General features: G+C 42.1%; 1 protein-coding gene across 1 annotated transcript in view; it reads left to right on the forward strand.

Annotated features, from left to right (window-relative positions):
- LOC117357257 (laminin subunit alpha-2-like) overlaps positions 1-19,880 on the forward strand; it is a 466,835-nt gene that overhangs the window by 293,236 nt on the left and 153,719 nt on the right. Inside the window, exons 32-33 of the mRNA XM_033937630.1 lie at positions 3,412-3,536; positions 18,991-19,153. Coding sequence (XP_033793521.1) covers positions 3,412-3,536; positions 18,991-19,153 — 288 coding nt within the window. The remainder of the gene's footprint in view (positions 1-3,411; positions 3,537-18,990; positions 19,154-19,880) is intronic.

A 19,880-nucleotide genomic window follows, 5' to 3' on the forward strand; every position in this document is an offset into this window, starting at 1 on the left:
GGCTCCCACTGTGCAAACCCCCCTCCCCCAACTGGAGATCGCCGCTCTCACCCGGCTCTCACTGTGCAAACCCCCCCCCACCACCACTGGAGATCGCCGCTCTCACCCGGCTCCCACTGTGCAAACCCCCCTCCCCCAACTGGAGATCGCCGCTCTCACCCGGCTCCCACTGTGCAAACCCCCTCCCCCAACTGGAGATCGCTGCTCTCACCTGGCTCCCAATGTGCAAACCCCCCCTCCCCCAACTGGAGATCACCGCTCTCACCCGGCTCCCACTGTGCAACCCCCCCCCATGGGAGGATGCGCCGCAGCAAAGTGCTGCACAGGTACTGGAGGGGGAGAGACATATTGCTTCTGCACCGGTACAAACATCCCTCCAGCGTTGGCAGTCGCTGCACGTTAAACAGGCTGCTTCGGGCTTTCTCCTGCAGTTGAGTCCCTCTGCCGCATCACCGATGATGTCATCAATGACGCAACAGATAGACTCAACGGCAGAAGAAAGCCAAAGCAGACTGTTTAGCGTGCTGCGGCTGCCAACGCTGGAGGGAGGTTTGATCTTAAAGTCATCTTGCTGGGAGGGTCGCAGAGTCAGCGGGGGTTGGGCTGGGAGGGGAGAGAAGCGTCTGCCTCGGGTGCTTCAGGCAGCAGCAGCGTTTACAATTCGCTGCTGTTGCCGGCTTCAGGCCTTCCTCTCTGGCCGGTCCTGCCTACTTCCTGTTTTCATGAAGACAGGACCGGCCAGAGAGAAAGACCTGAAGCCAGCAACAGCAATGAATTGTGAATGCTGCTGCTGACCAATGAAGTAGTTAAATGAGGAAAGGGAGCAGAGGGGGAGAGAATGGCTTGGAGGGAAGGAGGAAGGTATGCCAGACCAAGGCAAAAGGAAGGAGGAGATGGAGAGAGGCCATATGGGACAGAGAGAGAGAGAGGGCGGACACTGGATGGAAAGAGAAGAGAGGGCAGTGAATGGAAGGGGCAACATAGAGGGTGAACAGTATTCTAGCACCCGTTACTGTAACGGGCTTAAAGATTAGTTTTTAAATAAACATTTTTCTTGCTACTTTTCTGAATTACTATGAGTTTACAGCCATTACTATGAGTTTACAGCCATAGGGCCCCTTTTACAAAGCCACGGTAGTGATTTTTCTATGGCAAATGCACCAAAGCCCATAGGAACTGAATGGGCTTCAGTGCATTTGCCATAGGAGAAGTGCTACCATAGCTTTGTAAAAGGGGCTCGTAGTTTTGAAGGGCGCATATTGTCAGCAGTCTTTGGCTGGCCTAAAAAGTTTGCATGGATTCTCCATTTTGATATCTACATATTTCAAAAATGCTAGATGTCAATATTTAGCCTGCTCATGGACACACATAAGTGAATGTGTTAATTGCACATTTGAATGAGGACTGATTGAGGGGACAATAGAACTTATCCCTTTGGAGTTTAAAACAACGTCAGGAAAAACCCGATAAAAAACCTAGCATTTTGTGGCTCAGTTCCACAAGCCTGGGTTGCAAAACTGTGGCTTACGTGGTATTTACATATGCAGAGCTCTGAGGGATGCTCTTATTCTTTTTTTATATATATATTTTTAGGGACTCTCACTATATCCTGGCATTTAGATATGTATTTCAAGGAGCCTTTAGTAAAATACTCTGCTAATTGTACATGTCAAGTCTTAGATGTCCCTTCTCTTACCTAGATAACTTATGTAGAATTAGGCACCTGAGTTAGACATGAGCAAGGCTTTTTTCAGGCAAGACTGTGTGCCTAATATAGGCAACAAATTTCAACCAAAACAAGTCACCTATATTTTCTGCTTGAAATCTTCCTAAATCTAGACAGTCAAAATGTGTCCATTATATTTAGGATATGCAGTCTCAGTTGAAAACAAATGCCTTCCTCCCTACTGAGCTTCAATATAAAGTTGAGGGGGAGGGGAGGAGCAACAAACCCCTGAAATTATGTCCATATTGCTCAATGGGTTGTTATTTGATACTCAACAAGAGGCTCACACTCCCATTGCAAGCCAAATTCCTGAACCCTTCCTTTACATTCAACACTATATAAATACCAATTAACCTTTATTCATTAGTAAAGTCCTTATCCCATATAATATTTCACGTTCCCTTCGTTCAACAAATCAAAAACTATTAGTAATTCCATCTCTAAAAATTATTGGAACCCGTCGCCAGGAAATATTTTCAGTAACAGCTCCACAACTTTGGAATTCCTTACCGTTACAACTGAGAGATGAAAGTAATCTAGACAATTTTAAAAAGAACTTAAAGACCTTTTTATTCACAGATGCTTTTAACCTGTAAATTGCATTATTAGACCTTTTTTCCTTTTATTAACTTTCTCTCTGATATTAATAATTTATTAGATAATCCAGTGGCATTATCTTATGATACTGTGATATTTGGTATGGAAATGAGAGCAAAAAGTCAGATTTCTGCAAATAACAATAAATTACTACTTATAATGACTGGTGTTGCCATTCAGCAAATTACATGTAATTGGAAGGATTGGAGGAGATTAAATTACAACTTCTGGTGGAACTCTTTATGCCACATCTATAAAATGGAAAGGTTTATTGCATTGCAACGGGGATATTTTAAGAAGTTTCAGAATGTATGGAAACCATTAACAAAGTATTGTAAAGATTACCGTAATTTGAAATTGTTTCCCTTATATTTATCAATTTAGGTGCAGGGAGGGGGGAAATGATTATTACATGTTTCAGATGATAATGGAATATATGGGAGGGGAGGATGGGAAAGGGGTGGGAGGGGGATAAGAATTTATGAAATGTATCAATGATTGTTTTTAAATGATGTATTTATTATTATTGTGAATGAATATATTTTAACACTTAATGTAATGTTGAAAATAAATAAATAAGGTTAAAAAAAAAAAACTTTCTCTCTGATATTATCTATTGTTCTTTTATGTTTTGTTTTATTTAGTTTTTGTTTTGTTTACCTGTTTTGTTTTATATTTTTAATACTTTGTTATATTACATGTTTTTAATACTTTGTTAAAATTACATGTTATTTTATTTATTGTAATTCACTTAGAAAAATGTTTAATTAAGCGATTAATCAAAAATAAATAAAACTTGAAACTTGAAAAGGTTCCATTAGACTTTCTACCTGGTTTCCCCTACAATCCTACTTCGTTGAAAAACTGCTTCATCAACTCTCCCCAATAGACCTCTGAAATCTTTCAGTGCAAAGCCTAAAGGAGGACAGAGGCTTACTTCTGCACAGCTTGACAATTTTTAGACCAATGTTGGGAGCCAAGTTTTATTTTATAGCAGTACTGTATTTAATTGCATATAAATTATTAAAAGAAACAGGTTCTTCAAATCAAACTCTGACAGGGTTTGTGGTTTCATCTCGCTTGCACAGAAATCTGATGCTGTTAAGACCACCACATTCTCCGGCTGCATGGGTGAAACGTTCCTGGACCACAAACCGATAGGCTTATGGAATTACAGAGACAGAGAAGGAGACTGCAAAGGATGCACAGTCAGGTTGGTATATAATATACAGATCACCAAGACTGTTCCCATACTTTGTCAGTGGGAAAAGCCTTGACAAATTGGGCTTACAGATTTGTGACATCTATCCATTTAACTGAGTATATATGTATATGCACGTAAAGAAAAACAACTAAGGCCAGTACTGAGTGGGCAGACTTGCACGGTCTGTGTCTGTATATGGTCATTTAGTGGAGGATGGGCTGGGGAGGGCTTCAATGGCTGGGATGGTGTAGATCAGTGGTCTCAAACTCAAACCCTTTGCAGGGCCACATTTTGGATTTGTAGGTACTTGGAGGGCCTCAGAAAAAATAGTTAATGCCTTGTTAAAGAAATGACAATTTTGCATGAGGTAAAACTCTTTAAAGCTTTACTTTTGGCTAAGTCTTAGTAATAATATTGTCATTTATAGCTAAAGAGACATATGATCAAGAAACTTTTATTTTACTTTAGTGATTATGATAAACATACCGAGGGCCTCAAAATAGTACCTGGCGGGCCGCATGTGGCCCCCGGGCCGCGAGTTTGAGACCACTGGTGTAGATGGACTGGAGTGAGCTTTGACGGAGACTCTAGTAGTTGGAAACTAAGAACAGTACCGGTCAGAGCTTTGGATTCTTGTCCAGAAATAGCTAAGAAGAAAAAAAACCAACAAATTTTTAGATCGAATCAGGTTGGGCAGATTGGATGGACCATTCGGGACTTTATCTGCCATCATCTACTATGTAACTTGTTCCAGAAACTGTAAATCTTTCACATTTGTATTTTTTTTTCTGTGTGTGCAAGTGCCTCTCCATTTATGTACAATACATAGTAAGAGCTAGATTTACTAAATCGTAATGTTGTTCAAAGTACATGGTCAGAGTACTTAAATAAAAATAAATGTATGAAATTGAAAAAGTAAAGGCAAAATACATTTAACGGCCACCAACTTGCTGCCTGCGTCAGCTGTGGCGCTCTCTCTGACATCACTTTCTGGACACGAGACCCGGAAGTGACGTCAGAGAAAGCTAATTGATGGCTGCTCGCATCGAAGTTAAAAAGGTACAGGGAAGGGGTGTGCGTATGCGGTAGGGGAGGCGGGAAAGAGGGTGGGAGAGGGGCGCTGCTCACCCTCGCTACACAAATATACGTGCCACAATCTAAATCTCTATTTGTGGGCATTATGTATGGAACACTGTATAGTCTTGGACAAGCTCTTTCTTTTGTTATATTGTTTTGGGGATATTCTGATTTGGACTCCTGATGAAGGCTTTCGGCCAAAGCACAGCTTGTGTTGAGCCCTGCAGGTTACATTCTAAAATAAAGAGCTATTGATTCAATTGGACTTCATTACTTCTCATGTGCCTATCTTTGGGTTCCCACTTCTCTTTGACTGCTTCAATTGCTCCTTGTGGGAGAGAAGCACTTGTGGGAAGGGGGTTTGGAGGGAGAGAAAGAGAAGCACCTATGGAAGGGGGGTTTGAGGGAGGAGGAGATAGAGATAAGGACCTAAAGCAGGGGGTTGGAGGGAGGGAGAGAGAAAGAGAAGCACCTATGGAAGGGGGGTTTGAGGGAGGAGGAGATGGAGATAAGGACCTAAAGCAGGGGGTTGGAGGGAGGGAGAGAGAAAGATGCACCCACAGGGGGGTTGGAGGGAGAGCAAGAGAGATAGAGAGAGAAGCATTCATGGGAGGGGGTAGAGGGAGAAAGAAGCACCCACGGGGGGGTTGGAAGGAGAGAGAAGAGAAGCACCTGTGGGGGAAGGAAGTTGGAAGGAGGGGAAAAGAGAGAGAAGCACTAAAATGATAGAGAGGATGAGAAGGGGGACTACGGAAATGGGTGAATGGTGGGGGGGGCAGCGGCCAGACTGATGGGATGCATGTGGGGTGAGGCAGGGGGTGAAACTGGTGGGAGGCAGAGGTGGTGACAGGGTGGGGTGGGGTAGGTTAGGGGTATGAGTCTTTTTTGTCTTCACAAATATGGTAACCCTAAGCAGTGCCCACATGTACATCCACCTGACAATTGCAGTCTAAGCTATTTAGGCACACTAGGCTTGATATTCATCACGATTTAACTGGCCAGAAATGGCTCCGGCCAATTAAATTGCCTATATGGGGCTAACTGGTCATTTTCAATGGCACTGGTTAGTGCCACTGAAAATAACCAGTTAGCACTGAAGTCAAAACCAGCTATTGCAGGGGTATTCCAGGGGTGGAATCAGCACTTGGCTGGTTAAGTGCTGATATCCAGAACTTATATGCCCATTTTAATTGCAAAAATAGGACCACATACAAGTCAGTTCTATGTTTATGTGGTAACCTATAGCTGGTTCTGATTTCTCACTTAATCGGCTCTGTGCCAGTTCCACAAACCTGGAAATTCAATGCCGGATCCCGAACATGGCCTGTAATTGAATTTCCTGGTTTACCACTGGCAGCAGTCAGCAAAATGCTGAGTGCTGGTGGCTGAAAATCATCTGGTTTTCTTTATTTTCCTTGTCAGTTTTAGATGCAGCTTGTCTAGGGTCCTAAATCACAGAGCATGAATCTTTTTGGTTAAACACACGCATGTTGCCAAAAATGTCCAGATGCAGTGCTAGTTCTATAGGTGACTGACAAACTCGTGAATACTGAAATTTGGGTTCTGCTCAGCCTCTGCCTGCCTGGATTAGGTTTTGCTAATAAATATTGAACTATACCTTGAGCAGTTTTTCATTTTGATTTACCTATCTAAATAGGTGGTTTCCATTTGAATTTTTAGTTTAGATTGGCAGCTTTCTAGCCTTTTCCTTATGTGAGATGGCAGTATTTAAATTCATTTTGTCAGGGAAAAGAACATTTTTTACTCACATCTGCGAGCTCTTTGAAAATGAGAAATGCTGATAGAGTAGTCCACTTTTCTAAAAAAATACATTTTCGATCACATTATTTGGGAGCACTCCTGCAGGTGGGGTGAAGTCAAGTGAGGAGACAATTTCGCTTTTTAAAACACAAGTATCTCATTTTGGGTTGTAAAACGTTCACAAGAAAAAGCAGGTGAAAATTTAGGTGGGTGCTTTAACCTAATGAATCTACAATTCATTTGAAACGACATGGAAAATATCATTTTGCATACACCATTTATTCCCTAACAACAGGGAAAAGAACCACAATTGTTGGACATGATAGTGGTGGAGAGGAGGGAGGGAGAAATGTTACATTGAGAGGGAGGAGAGATAACTCAAAGAAGGGAGAGATGTCAGATTCCGGAGAAGGGTGATGGAAGGAGGGAATAGAGAGATGTCAGATCACTGTTTCCTGAAAGTGCACACATGGATCAGTCAAGAGGGGGCTAAAATAAATCAGATTTATATATTCCATACCAAACCATAAAGTTTCATATACTCCACAATTATCAGCAAAGATTCGTTGCAGCTTACAATAAGATTAATGGGTATTCATAGCAGTAACTTCAAGGATCATGGTTATATTGAGATTTAGTGCTGGATTATAGTGAATTTAGACATGTCTTTAGTGATTTCCTGAATTGATTTCCCTTAGAAGGGGCTGAACTCTGTAATACTAAACACAAGGAGAAAAACTAGGCTGAATCAATGTGTCCCATAGGCATCGGAACAGGGGGCCACGGGGAATGTGACCTCCCCCAAAATTGGCAGTGGCTCTGCTCCCCCACTGGTCGGTGTGTATCGGTTATTTCCTTCTTTCCCACCTAGCGGGACCCTGCCACACGACTGCTTTCTGACTTTTGACTTTCGAATCTAAACTCCCGACTTCCCCACACCTACTGCCTCACTGGTGTTTGTCGTTTTTTTAACTTTTCGGGCAGCATCGGCCTGCCCTGAAAGTCTTCATTCAGCAGCGATTTCCTGTTTCCGCATAGGCAGGCTGCTGCTGAATTAAGGATTCCAGAGCAGGCCGACGGCAGCACGCTGATCTTATCGACACTGCCTGAAGATTTTTTTTAAAAAACAAACAAACCAAAAAAGCCCCACTGGTAAGGAGGTAGGTGTGGAGAAGTCGGGAATTTAGAGTTGAAAGTCAAAAGCCGGAAAGCAGTTGTGCAGCAGGGTCCCACTAGGGGGGAAGGAAAGACATAACTGATACATGCCACAGGCTGGGGGTAGGGAGTTGGGAAAGCAGGAGGAAAGATGCTCAGGGACTGGGGGTGGGGCAGGAAAATAGTGCACGTAGTGGGAGAGAGTTGGGAAGGACAAATGCATGGACTAGGGGGGAGGGGGTTAGGAAAGGAGGAAAAGAGAGATGCTCCACAGTTTGTTGTAGTGGGAGGGGAAAGAAGAAATGCTGCCAGAGTGGGAGGGAAAAGGAGTGTAGAATTGTTGGACATAGGTGTGTGGAGTGAGAGGGAAAGGAAGAAAGAGGGAGAATTGTTGGACATGATAGTGGTGGAGAGGAGGAGGGAGAAATGTTACATTGAGAGGGAGGAGAGATAACTCAAAGAAGGGAGAGATGTCAGATTCCGGAGAAGGGTGATGGAAGGAGGGAATAGAGAGATGTCAGATCACTGGAATGGGAAGGAGAGAGAGAGAGAGATTCCAGATCACGGAATGGGAAAGAGGGAAAAGAGAGATACTAAACTGTAGGAAGGAGAGATGCCAGACTACAAAAAGAAGAGGAGGGAAGGAGAGAGAGATGCCAGTCCATGTGAGAAGAGAGAGATTCAAGGCTATGGGAAGGAAAGGAGAAAGATGCCAGACCATATGAGGGGGAAGGGGGAAGACAGAGTTGTCTGACCATGGGAGAGGGATGAGATGGTGCACAGAGATGGAGGGGAAGGGGAGACAGAGGGAGGAGATTGTGCACAGCAATGGGTGTGGCAGGGAAGAGATAAGAAGAAATGCTTGTTATGGATAGATGGGAATAGGAGAGAAGAAAGAGGGAGGAGATTGTACACATGGATAGATGGGAATGGAATACATTTGAAAATAAACAGATTTTGAGAAGAAAGCAGAAAAATGAAAGAAAGTTGAATGTTAAAAGTTAATGCTAAAAATGGATGTAGGGCTGAAAGTGAAGAAGGAGAGAAAAACAGCAAATGGATAAGAAGGCCCTGGATATATAATTAAGAGCACAGACAGAAGGAAGTGCAGTCAGAAACTGGGATGGTTTGAAAAACAAAATTACCAGACAACAAAGGTAGGGGAAATTATTTTATTTTCAATTTAGTGATTGAATTGTATCAATTTTGAGAATCTGCATCTGTTGTCTATATTTTGCACTGTTCAGGAAGAAATGCATTTGTTTCTATTTCTCTGGGGTTGTACTACAAGCAGAGTCTTGCATCTTAGGGTTTCACTTATATATACCGTGTTTCCTAAAAAATAAGACAGTGTCTTATATTAATTTTGGGTCCAAAAAATGCACTAGGGCTTATTTTTGGGAATGTCTAATTTTTTTTTAATGTACAACAATTAACTCTCTTTTCCTCTCCTCCACCACAATTCTTCCTCTTTCCTTCCCCCTCCCACATGTGCAGCATCTTTCTATCACTCCTTCCCATCCCTCTGTGCACCAGAACCCCCACCGACCCTCTCACCCATCCCCCTTGTACAGCATCTTTATATCCCTCCCATCTCCCTGTGCAGCAGAACCCCACTGACCCTCTCACCCCCCCCCTTGTGCAGCATCTTTCTATCCCTCCCTCCCATTCCCCTGTGCAGCAGAACCCCACCAACCCTACTGTGAGACTGACATACCTCCGCTCTGAGGCCTCCATAAACAGCAGCGGCAGCAGCAGCACTCTGAATGGGCTGCTTCGCGGCCCTCCCCACTGGGGCCTCCCCTCTGCCATGTCAATGACAGTGACGGCCCCGGTGAGGAAGACCATTAAGCAGCCTGTTTAGAGCACTGCTGCCGCTGCTGTTTTTGGAAGCCTCGGAGTGGAGGTATGTCAGGTCTCACTGGGGTAGGAATCGCTGAATTGAAGAGTCCAATTTTTTTGTCGAATTGGGCAGCACTAGTGTCAGGGATGAAGTCGGGGACATTTGGGAGGGGCTTCAGGGGTCGATCTTAACTAGGACTTATTTTTGGGGTAGTGCTTATATTAGGAGCACCTTTAAGAACATATGAACTGCTGCTGCTGGGTCAGACCAGTGGTCCATTGTGCTCAGCAGTCCGCTCCCGGGATAGGTCTTGTTTTCAGAGAAATATGTTATTAATATTTTTAGTTTGTGATCCCGTATTTGCATAGAGTTTATCTGTGTTCTACATATGTGACCAAGGCCAGGTGTTCTGATAGGAGTGAATGTTGAGAAGCATACAGTGCGCTTTGTGAAGTTTAATTATGTGGTTAACCATTATGTATTTTTAATAAGATTATATTGTGTATATATATGAAAAATAAATGTAAAAAATGGTATTACAATTAGTACTATTATGGGGGCGGGTCTGGGGCGGAGCTTTTGGGCCACTCCCCAAACAAAAAAATGTTCTGCTGACTATGGCGTGTCCGAAGAAAAAAGAAAAGTGAGCCCATTGGCAATCCCATTGCAGTGTGGCATGTGATTGTTCTGATGATGTCAAAAATAACATAAAATAATAACTCAAAACGTATTTTTTTTTAACCTGGCTTTATGGTGAGTGGGTGCTGGGCTGTCATGTGGAGGGGCATATTCGATGGAAAATCTAAGATGTTTCCACAAGGATGTCCAAAGATTGGGTTGGGAAAATGACAATTTTCGAAACTGCAAGATGTCTATATCATTTTTTATTTTTTTTTTTGGGGGGGGGAAATAACTCATCTAAATGTTTTGGCCCTTAGGATGTCCATTTTATTCTGCCATTTTCAAAAATCAACACATCCGAATGCAAATCATCCAAAACAAGGCCATTTGGGCTAACAGATCAGTAGAACACCATAGGGAGCACTGCTATGAACTTCACAAAAAGGGTGCCAGGTACACATTTCACCAAAGCCCCTTTATAGTGTATGGCGAGCCCTCCAAAACTCCCCTAAAATCTACTATACCTACCTGTCTAACACCCCAGTATCCCTGAAGATGTCAACTATATGGCAGTACAATAAATTTTGGGTGAGTTTTGGTGGCCTCAAACTTTCCACCATAAATGTAGTGGGTAGGGTGGGATATGGGCCTGGATCCCCCCTCTCTATGGTTCTTTATACCTCCCACCAGGCTACTCCAGACACATGCTTACTGCTGTACTAGGATTTCCCATAATATCTGCAGCTGTCATAGAGGCTGGTATGTACTGTTTCTTTCACATCTTTGGGGATAGGAGGGGGGAGGTCAGTGACTACTGGAGGAGTATATGCGGCTCATACCTTCATGCATCAAGTGATCACCTGGGCAGTGTGGGGACCTTTTTGGACCTTATGCACTTATAAAACAGACCTAACTCTGAATGTCTAAATGATGCCCTGGACGTCTTCAAAAAGGTTTCATTATCCCTGCAAGGCGTCCAAGTCCTAAGGCCTCCCTAGTCCTGCTCAAAACACGCCTCTAACATGCCTCCTTAAGATTTAGACATACTGGAGGGAAAATGACCTGCAAGATATCTAAAAAATCTGTTTCGAAAATCAGCACTTGGATGTTTGGGCGATTAAAATGTCCAAGTGCCACTTTATGCCATTTTTTTGGATGTCTTTCTTTTTTAAAAATGACCCCCCTGATTACTCAGATCATAGTTTGTTTGTTGTTGTCTGCTGGCTTGAACCCTATCCTGTTTTGAATGGCGTTCCTTCCCAATTATTCCTTCTGGATTGTACACCACCTGGATCTGCTCACCAGTTTAGATGGTATATCAAATTCAGGATAAATAATATGAAAACCAATCCCCCCTCCCCCCAGATTCCCCCAAAAGTGCAAACATTATTGAGTGATTTAAAATAACATTATGATACCAAAGTTCTTGCTTTCAAAAAGTTCCCTTTTCTATTATAACAATTCTGGCCCTTTCACTGTAATGTTCAAAGTAAATACTACCAAAAAGTTAATGATCTGAGGGACTTCTAGCTAAACGATCTGATGATAATGTCTGAGATGACTTATTTTAACATTTAGTGCTAGATTAGTTCTTCACAAACACAACCTCCCTAAATGGGATTCTATTTTATTTATTTCACCCCATTTTTTTTTACTTATAAATCTTGTCAGAGAAGGGGATAAAAGCAATTCCTCTATTGTCTGACTGCCGCCGCTGCCTCAAAATTATTACCGTACTAGTCTTATGATACCAGACTGCAATTAATTCTATTTATCATTTGTTTCCATTTCATTTCTGACAGGGTGTTTATTAAATGCCGAAACGAAAATACATAACAAATGCTAACAAGAAATGGAAAGCAGAACCACTGCAAAAACAATAGTGTTCCTGGGGCTCTTATTTGGATGCAAATGAAAGCATAGTTGATGAGACTTTCTCTTGTGATCAGTAAAGGAGACATGTTAGGTTATTCTTTTCCAAAAGCCAAACTTTATAATTATAGGACTCCATCAAAGACAAACACTGGGTGGTGAATAGGTGCCTCGTATAATCTCTCTACTCTAGCATTCTCTGCCAGAGGGGACATTTATTAGGGATGAACACCCCAAAATAATTTCATTTTCTGTCCTATTTGCAGTATTATTTGTTTTGTTTTGGTTCATTTTCATTTATGTTTTAGGGGCAGTGTCATTAAAGGGTCCTTTTATTAAACTGTAGTAAGCACTAACGTGTGCTTACTACAACCAAAAATGCCTTACCACGGAGCACACGCAGATGTCAAGTTCAATTTATTTTTATTTATTAAAAAAATTTCTATACCGTTTAATACTAAACGGTTTACGAAATTACATACATAATTTCAAACAAAATCATCATAACAGACATACAAATAAGCCTTAAAAATCATATCTACAAACTAAAACCATGTTAAGAAAGGTCGTGAACAGTTCATCAGCTTTGCCAGGGAGGGCAATTATTGACTAGATAAAGGCATCTACAAATAGTTGCGTCTTGAGTAATTTCCTAAACGTGCCCTTTTCACGGCAGTTTCGTATTTGGCCCACACGGGAGTTCCATAGTTTAACTCCTACGCAGCAGAAAGTCATTTTACCAGTCTCAACAAGCCTTGGGTTCACATTCGTCTCGCAAATATAAAGCCAAGGAGGTAAATCTAAGCAGTTTACGATAAAAAAAAAATATATATAAAATTTAAAATAAATGAATTTAAAAAAATAAATAGGGTAGAAAATAAAAAGTAAAACAAAACGAAAAATGCAATTGAGAAAATGAGGAAAGAGGGAATCAGCGGATTACAATAAAAGTAAAAAAGTTGGAGAAAGAGATGAACAATATGGTAGGGGAGGAAACGAAGAATTTAGTTCTGCCCACACTTGTTTCATAAAGCCAGAAGTGCAGTTCTTATATGTTTATCCCAAGAGATATTATCCCATGAAATATAATTCAACACCAACTCCAACTTTCAGTATATCTGCTATCTTTGCACAGTTTAATCAAATTGGCTTAAATCACTCCAAGTGGACTTCAAAAGTGTCACTCAAAGCTCAGATAGTCTCTAATTGCCATGAGATTTACACACCCACCTCTTCATTAGTCTTAATATATAATCTTATCAAATAGTTAAGCCTACTTTTACAAAACTGCGATAGCTGTTTCTAGCACGGGGAGCCACACTGAATGGTCCGCGCTGCTCCCGACGCTCATTGAGTTCCTATGAGCATTGGGAGCTGTGCGTGCCATTCACTGCGGCTCCCCACGCTAGAAACAGCTATCGCAGTTTTGTAAAAGAGGGGGTTAGTTGCTTTTTTAGTCTCCCCCATAACTCTGAACTTCTTAAAAAGTAAATAGAATTGCCGCTGCTGGGTCAGACCAGTGGTCCATGCTGCCCAACAGTCCGCTCATGTGGCGGCCCTCAGGTCAAAGACCAGTATTCTAAATGAGTCCAGCCTCACCTGTGTACGTTCCAGTTTAGCAGGAACTTGTCTAACTTTGTCTTGAAACCCTGGAGGGTGTTTTCCCCTATAACAGACTCCGGAAGAGTGTTCCAGTTTTCCACCACTCTCTGGGTGAAGAAGAATTTCCTTAGGTTTGTACAGAATCTATCCCCTTTCAACTTTAGAGAGTGCCCTCTCGTTCTCTCTACCATAGAGAAGGTGAACAACCTGTCTTTATCTACTAAGTCTATTCCCTTCATTATATTGAATGTTTCGATCATGTCCCTTCTTTTCAAGGGAGAAGAGACCCAGTTTCTCTAATCTCTCACTGTACGGCAACTCAGGGCCGCCATCAGAAATTTCTGGGCCCCTTACTGAGATTTTTAGCCTGCAACCACGTCAAGGTAGACTCTTTCAGCAGGGCCCTAACCTAACCTAAACTAAACTAATCTATACCTATCTATTCTAAACTAACATATATCTAATACTGAACTAATAACAAACTAACAAACATCTGCATAATAAATAACTAATAAATAATAGTGCTAGTAGCTATAATTCACTTTTGAATGTAAAATCTCAGTTAAGGATTTCTTTTGACCTTTGTAGGCCAGAAGTAGATCACAATTGCACAATATTTTTTGTAACAAGTATTAAATGTGTTTTTATAAATACTGTAAGCTTAATAAATATATCAGAAAAAACTACACATCTGAGCGCATATCTGAACATACACATCTGAATGATCCCATCCTCCTCAGCTTGCCTATAGCTGTATCATGCATGTTAAAAATGTATGATATGTTGATATGTGCACCTTCCTTCCTTCCCATCCATCCTCCTCAGCCTGTCCTTACACATCCACAGCTGCATGTTAATGATGATGTATATGTTATGATGATAAATAAGTGCATATGAGCACATCATTAACATGCAGCTATGGATGAATATAAAAAAGAAACAATATTCTGTACAATTGTCAATTTATAAATCAGCGTCTTCTCCCCACTCTCTCTTCCCCATTTCCCTTCAGTGTCCTCAGCCCACTCTCTCTCCACTTTCCTTCAGCGCACGCACATAAAAACAAGCAAGTAATTTATATCATTTTCATTCTATTCATTCATAGAAATTAAAGTCTAAATAATGCCAGTCACATAACAAAACATGATTTTACAAAAATAATTCCCTGCACAGTCAAGCCTGCAAGGATTACTAGATGTCTTTCAGCAGCTCCCCTCCCTCCCCCTTACCTTTGTGGCCAAGTCAAAATGATCTACCAACAATAAAATTTTAAAAACACAAAGCACGCTGTATGCAGAGAAAATGTTAATTATCATTTATATTCCGTGGGTTTTCAAAGAGGTCAAGGCAGATGACTTTATGCAATGTCACCTCAGTAACAACTATACAAAAATAGACAAATTTTCCCCCTCCCTTTTTACTAAAACGTGATAGCGGTTTTTAGCGCAGGGAGCTGCGCTGAATGCCCCACGCTGCTCTCAACGCTCATAGGCTCCCTGCGCTAAAAAACGCTATTGCGGTTTAGTAAAAGGGGGCCATAGTGCAAAATATAGACAGCATATATAAATTCTCAAAGCAGACACATTTTCATCACTAAATTGAAAATAAAATAATTTTTCCTACCTTTGGTAATTTCATCAGTCTCTGGTTGCACTTTATTCTTCTGACTGTGCATCCAATATTTCTTCCCTTCTTTCAGCCTCTTGTATGCTTCCTCTCCTCCAGACCTCATTCCCTTCCCAAACTTTTTCTTTGTTTCACCCTGCCCCTTCTTTCTTTTTCTCTCTCTCCATACCCCCTTTCTTTCTGTATGTCTGTTTTTCTCTCTCTCTCACCCTGACCCCTTCTTTCTTTCTCTCTCCACACCCTCTTTCGTTCTGTATGTCTGTCTTTCTCTCTCTCTCCGTTCCCCATTTTTCTTTGTTTCACCCTGCCCTCTTTCTTTCTTTCTGGCTTCCTGCCCCCCCCTTTCTTTCTTTCTCCCTGCCCTCCCCTATGCCACCACCATTGGGAAAATGCTGCCACCACCACTGGGGAATAGGCTGCCACTGCCGCCATTGGGAACAGGCCGGTGCCGAGTTTGCCCTGCTTCTCTTCCCCGCGGGGCCGACCAACTCTAGCCACCCGATGTCAATTCTAACATCGGAGAGGACGTTCTAGGCCATCCAGGCAGCGATTGCCTGGCCCAGAATGTCCTCTCCGACGTCAGAATTGACACGAATGGAGCCCTTAGTTTTAATAAAAGCAAAGTGGATTGAACTGTAGAGCAATAAAGTTGTTGGGATATAATCGTTAACAATAGTTGTTTTAATATATTTTATTGAATTTTGTCATATAACAAAAAAGATAAACAAAAGAATACAATACAAATTATACAGATCATACTTATGTAATGTAATTTATTTCTTATATACCGCTACATCCGTTAGGTTCTAAGCGGTTTACAGAAAATATACATTAAGATTAGAAATAAGAAAGGTACTTGAAAAATTCCCTTACTGTCCCGAAGGCTCACAATCTAACTAAAGTACCTGGAGGGTAATAGAGAAGTGAAAAGTAGAGTTAGAGGAAAAATAAAAATAAAATAAACATTTTAACAAGACAGCATTGATCTAAATACTTTGGAAGGTAGGAGAGAAAGGAATAGAAGCAGAAGGGGGAGCCGTTGAACAGTAGAATTCTGGAGAAATTTAAATGATAGAAATAGAACAAAACAAAGACAAAAGGCAAAACAATAGATAAGATTAAAGATAAATCATAAGCTGGAAAGAAAAATAAAATAAAACTTTGTCTTCAATCCACGGTTTCAGCGTCAGTGATGAAGTGGAGCAAGTAAGTTTAGGAGGAGCAATTGATGTTTCCAGAAAGGGCTTCTTCAGGGAAGAGACTTGGCAGACAGTCCCAGGATGCCTATGTCTCCTCCCCTGCGATGTTCTCCCATCCATGCATTCCCTCCCAGACACACTGCCCGTGCCCCAGCTATCCTATATTAAAACAAAAGCCTATCTTAACCCTAGGTATTGCAATCATCTCTAGTCTATTTTGCAGTCTTAACTATAAATCCATAAACAATTTTACATTAGATTACACTTATCCCCTTTTACTAACGCTTAGTGCGGGTTGTAGCGCCGACAGTGGCGGTAACTGCTCCGACGCTCATAAGAATTCTATGAGCATCAGAGCAGTTACTGCCGCTGCCGGTGCTAAAACGTTAGCGCTGAATGGCCTGCGCTGCTCCCAACGCTCATAGGAACTCTATGAGCATCAGGAGCAGCACGGGCCATTCAGCGTGGCTCCCAGTAGTAGAAACTGGTAGCGCAGTGTCGTAAAAGAGGGGGTAAGTTCACAAAGTTATATAAAGGTTCCCAAATTTTTTCAAACTTGCTTACATTGCCAGGTAAAATTCTCTCAAACTTAGCATATAGAGAGGGTGGATAGGGACAGATTCTTCAGGCTGAAGGGGACAACAGGTACGAGGGGGCATTCGGAGAAACTGAAGGGAGATAGGTTCAAAACAAATGCAAGAAAGTTTTTTTTCACCCAGAGGGTCGTGGACACTTGGAATGCGCTACCGGAGGAAGTGATTAGGCAGAGTACGGTACAGGGATTCAAACAGAGACTGGACGGATTCCTGAAGGATAAAAGGATCGTGGGATACTGAGAAAGCTAACCAGAAAATAAATATAGAATCCCAACCAGGTCGTGCATGTGCAAGACCGGAGGGCTAGGACTTTGATGGGAAGATAGGACTCAATAGGAAACCAAGGTGGAATGGGGGCCCCTTCTGGTGATTTAGACAGGTCATGACCTGTTTGGGCCGCCGCGGGAGCAGACTGCTGGGCAGGATGGACCTGTGGTCTGACCCGGCGGAGGCACTGCTTATGTTCTTATGTTCTTATACATAATATCTTATCGACACTACATTTTCTATCACTCTACATACTAATTGAAACACTGGAACAGGCTGTCAAACTAAAACAGAAAAACTGACCCCCTGTAAATATACAACAATATAATGCTTTCAGGAAACACATAACAATGGGAAAGAATGCCACAGATTTAGGGCTCCTTTTATAAAGGCGCGCTAGGGCCTTAAAACGTGGAATAGCGCGCACTAAAATGCCGCGTGCGCTAGCCGCTACCACCTCCTTTTGAGCAGGCAGTAGATTTTTGGCTAGCGCGCACTAATCCGGTGCGTGCGGTAAAAAGCGTAGCGCACCTTCGTAAAAGGAGCCCTTAGTCTTAAAAGTGAAGAAAAGACCTCAGTGTCACATTGGATTTAGTAAAAAAAAAAAACCACCTCGATCCTCCGGACAAAACAGCTTCAAAAAGAATTTTGAAGATGCAGATGCATCCTTGGGCTAGAAAAACTCCACTCTATGTAATAATTCCTTACTTGAATAAAAATATTGATCAGATAACTCAAAGCAAAGAAACAAACAAAAACTTATCTGCAGCAGGAATTTCTGCCACAAGGTGTGTAAGCAGGGTGCAGAAAAGAGGTGTTAACAAAGGGTCCGAATGTACCCAGATCCAAACAGTACTCTTCAACAGACCCCCCTTTAGCAAACTCCCGACAGGGCCCCTGTTTCGCTCTATTAAGCTTTGTTAGGGGAATATGCTTCAGCTTGAGCTAGTCGCTTCAAAGTTTGATCGTTTTTTCGGCCCCTGTAAATATATACATCTGAAGCATTGACGTCTAGTAGAGAATGACACGGTAACAAAATTCATCACCATTCCCGTCCCCGCGGATAACCGCGGGAAACCATCTTCATGTCATTCTTTAAGGAGAGAGGGAAGAATCAGAGTATGAATGGCCACAACCACTGACCCACAAGCTTTGCTTTGAGGAATGCTGGTGTAGAAGGACTGCGATTGAGATAGATACTAAAGAATGACAGTGTCTGGTATCCAGAGCAGATATTGTGATGTCATAATGCCTCATTCCACCAATGCCTAAGAGCCAACCTCATCAGTGATGTCACAATGGCTTCATTATCCTTGGCTCACATAAGAATCAGAGTATGAATGGCCACAACCACTGACCCACAAGCTTTGCTTTGAAGAATGCTGGTGTAGAAGGACTGAGGTTGAAATAGACACTAGAAAATGACATGGGATTATTTCCCACGGTTATCCATGGGGACGGGAACTGTGATGAATTTTGTCACCGTGTCATTCTCTAATGTCTAGCTCTTTCTTTCTCCATGCCTACATGTTTGTTTATTGTTCACTGAAAGCTTCTATACTGCTGCTAATGACTGCGGGAGTCAATTCAAAGCAGTTTATATGAGCTTTGTAATGGTGTTGCAATACAGAGCTTGCATTTCCTGGGATGCTTTCAATACGGACATTATTAAACCATAATCAATACTTGTGCTTTTGTAAAGGTGTCACAATACAGAGTTATTTCGTGCTTAATAGGAGAGGGAAAGGGCATTGCTGATTTGTAGGTTTTTCTCTTTCCTAGCCAAAATTCATACAGGTAAGGGAAACAGCTAAACTCTGGTCTGAAAGCTCCTCTGGTTCTAGCCCGCAGGTTACAGACAGCGAGGGAACTGTTCAGTTTGACGGAGAAGGCTATGCTTTGGTCGGTCGCCCAACCCGCTGGAATCCTAATATCTCAACTATTATGTTCAAGTTCAAGACCTTTTCTTCCAGTGCTTTGCTAATGTACCTTGCTACGCAGGACCTGGTAGGTTTCATATTATGGTTTGATGTCTTTTTATTACATCAAAAGATAAAAGATTGCAAGCTCTTTTATTAAGCAATATTAGACAGCACATTAAAGGCAGTGTGAAGTATGACAAACTGTTCAAGACACAGCACTTGGATCCCCTGAGGAAGCTAGTAGGTGAAACGGGTCCCCATTGGGCTACGAGATAAGTGCTGATTTATTTATATTCACTTATTGCACTACATGGACCGCTGAGGCTTTTTTTCCTCCATTTTTAGATAGATTGAGATCTGTTTTGTTTGATTTTGCTTTGCAAGTCCTTGATCTCTTGTTGTATTTGACTATTTCTTTATAAAACGCCAACACAAATCCCTGAATAGATCATGCCTAGATTGAATGTCAGGGACAGCAGAACACAATAAGCAAGGTAAGCATGGCAGGGGAGTGTCACCTTTTGTGTGGCATTACACTTACCTTGTTCATAACTAGGGTTACCAGATTTTTCAAACAGAAAATCTGGTCCCATGGCCCCTCCCCCAGACCCTCCCTACTCCAGGTGGCCACACCCCATTCCACCCCAGCCCCGCCCCCTCGACCCGCGCAGGCAATGAGTGACGTTGCACGGCATTAGCGCATGCGCTGGGGTGATGTGATGACATCACGCACATGCGCGTGACATCACCGTGTTGCATCTGGTCATGTGCAAATGCCATCCCGACATCGCTCATTACCAGAAGTTTTTCGA

Source organism: Geotrypetes seraphini, chromosome 3 (assembly GCF_902459505.1).
Source record: "Geotrypetes seraphini chromosome 3, aGeoSer1.1, whole genome shotgun sequence".
Lineage (NCBI taxonomy): Eukaryota > Metazoa > Chordata > Amphibia > Gymnophiona > Dermophiidae > Geotrypetes > Geotrypetes seraphini.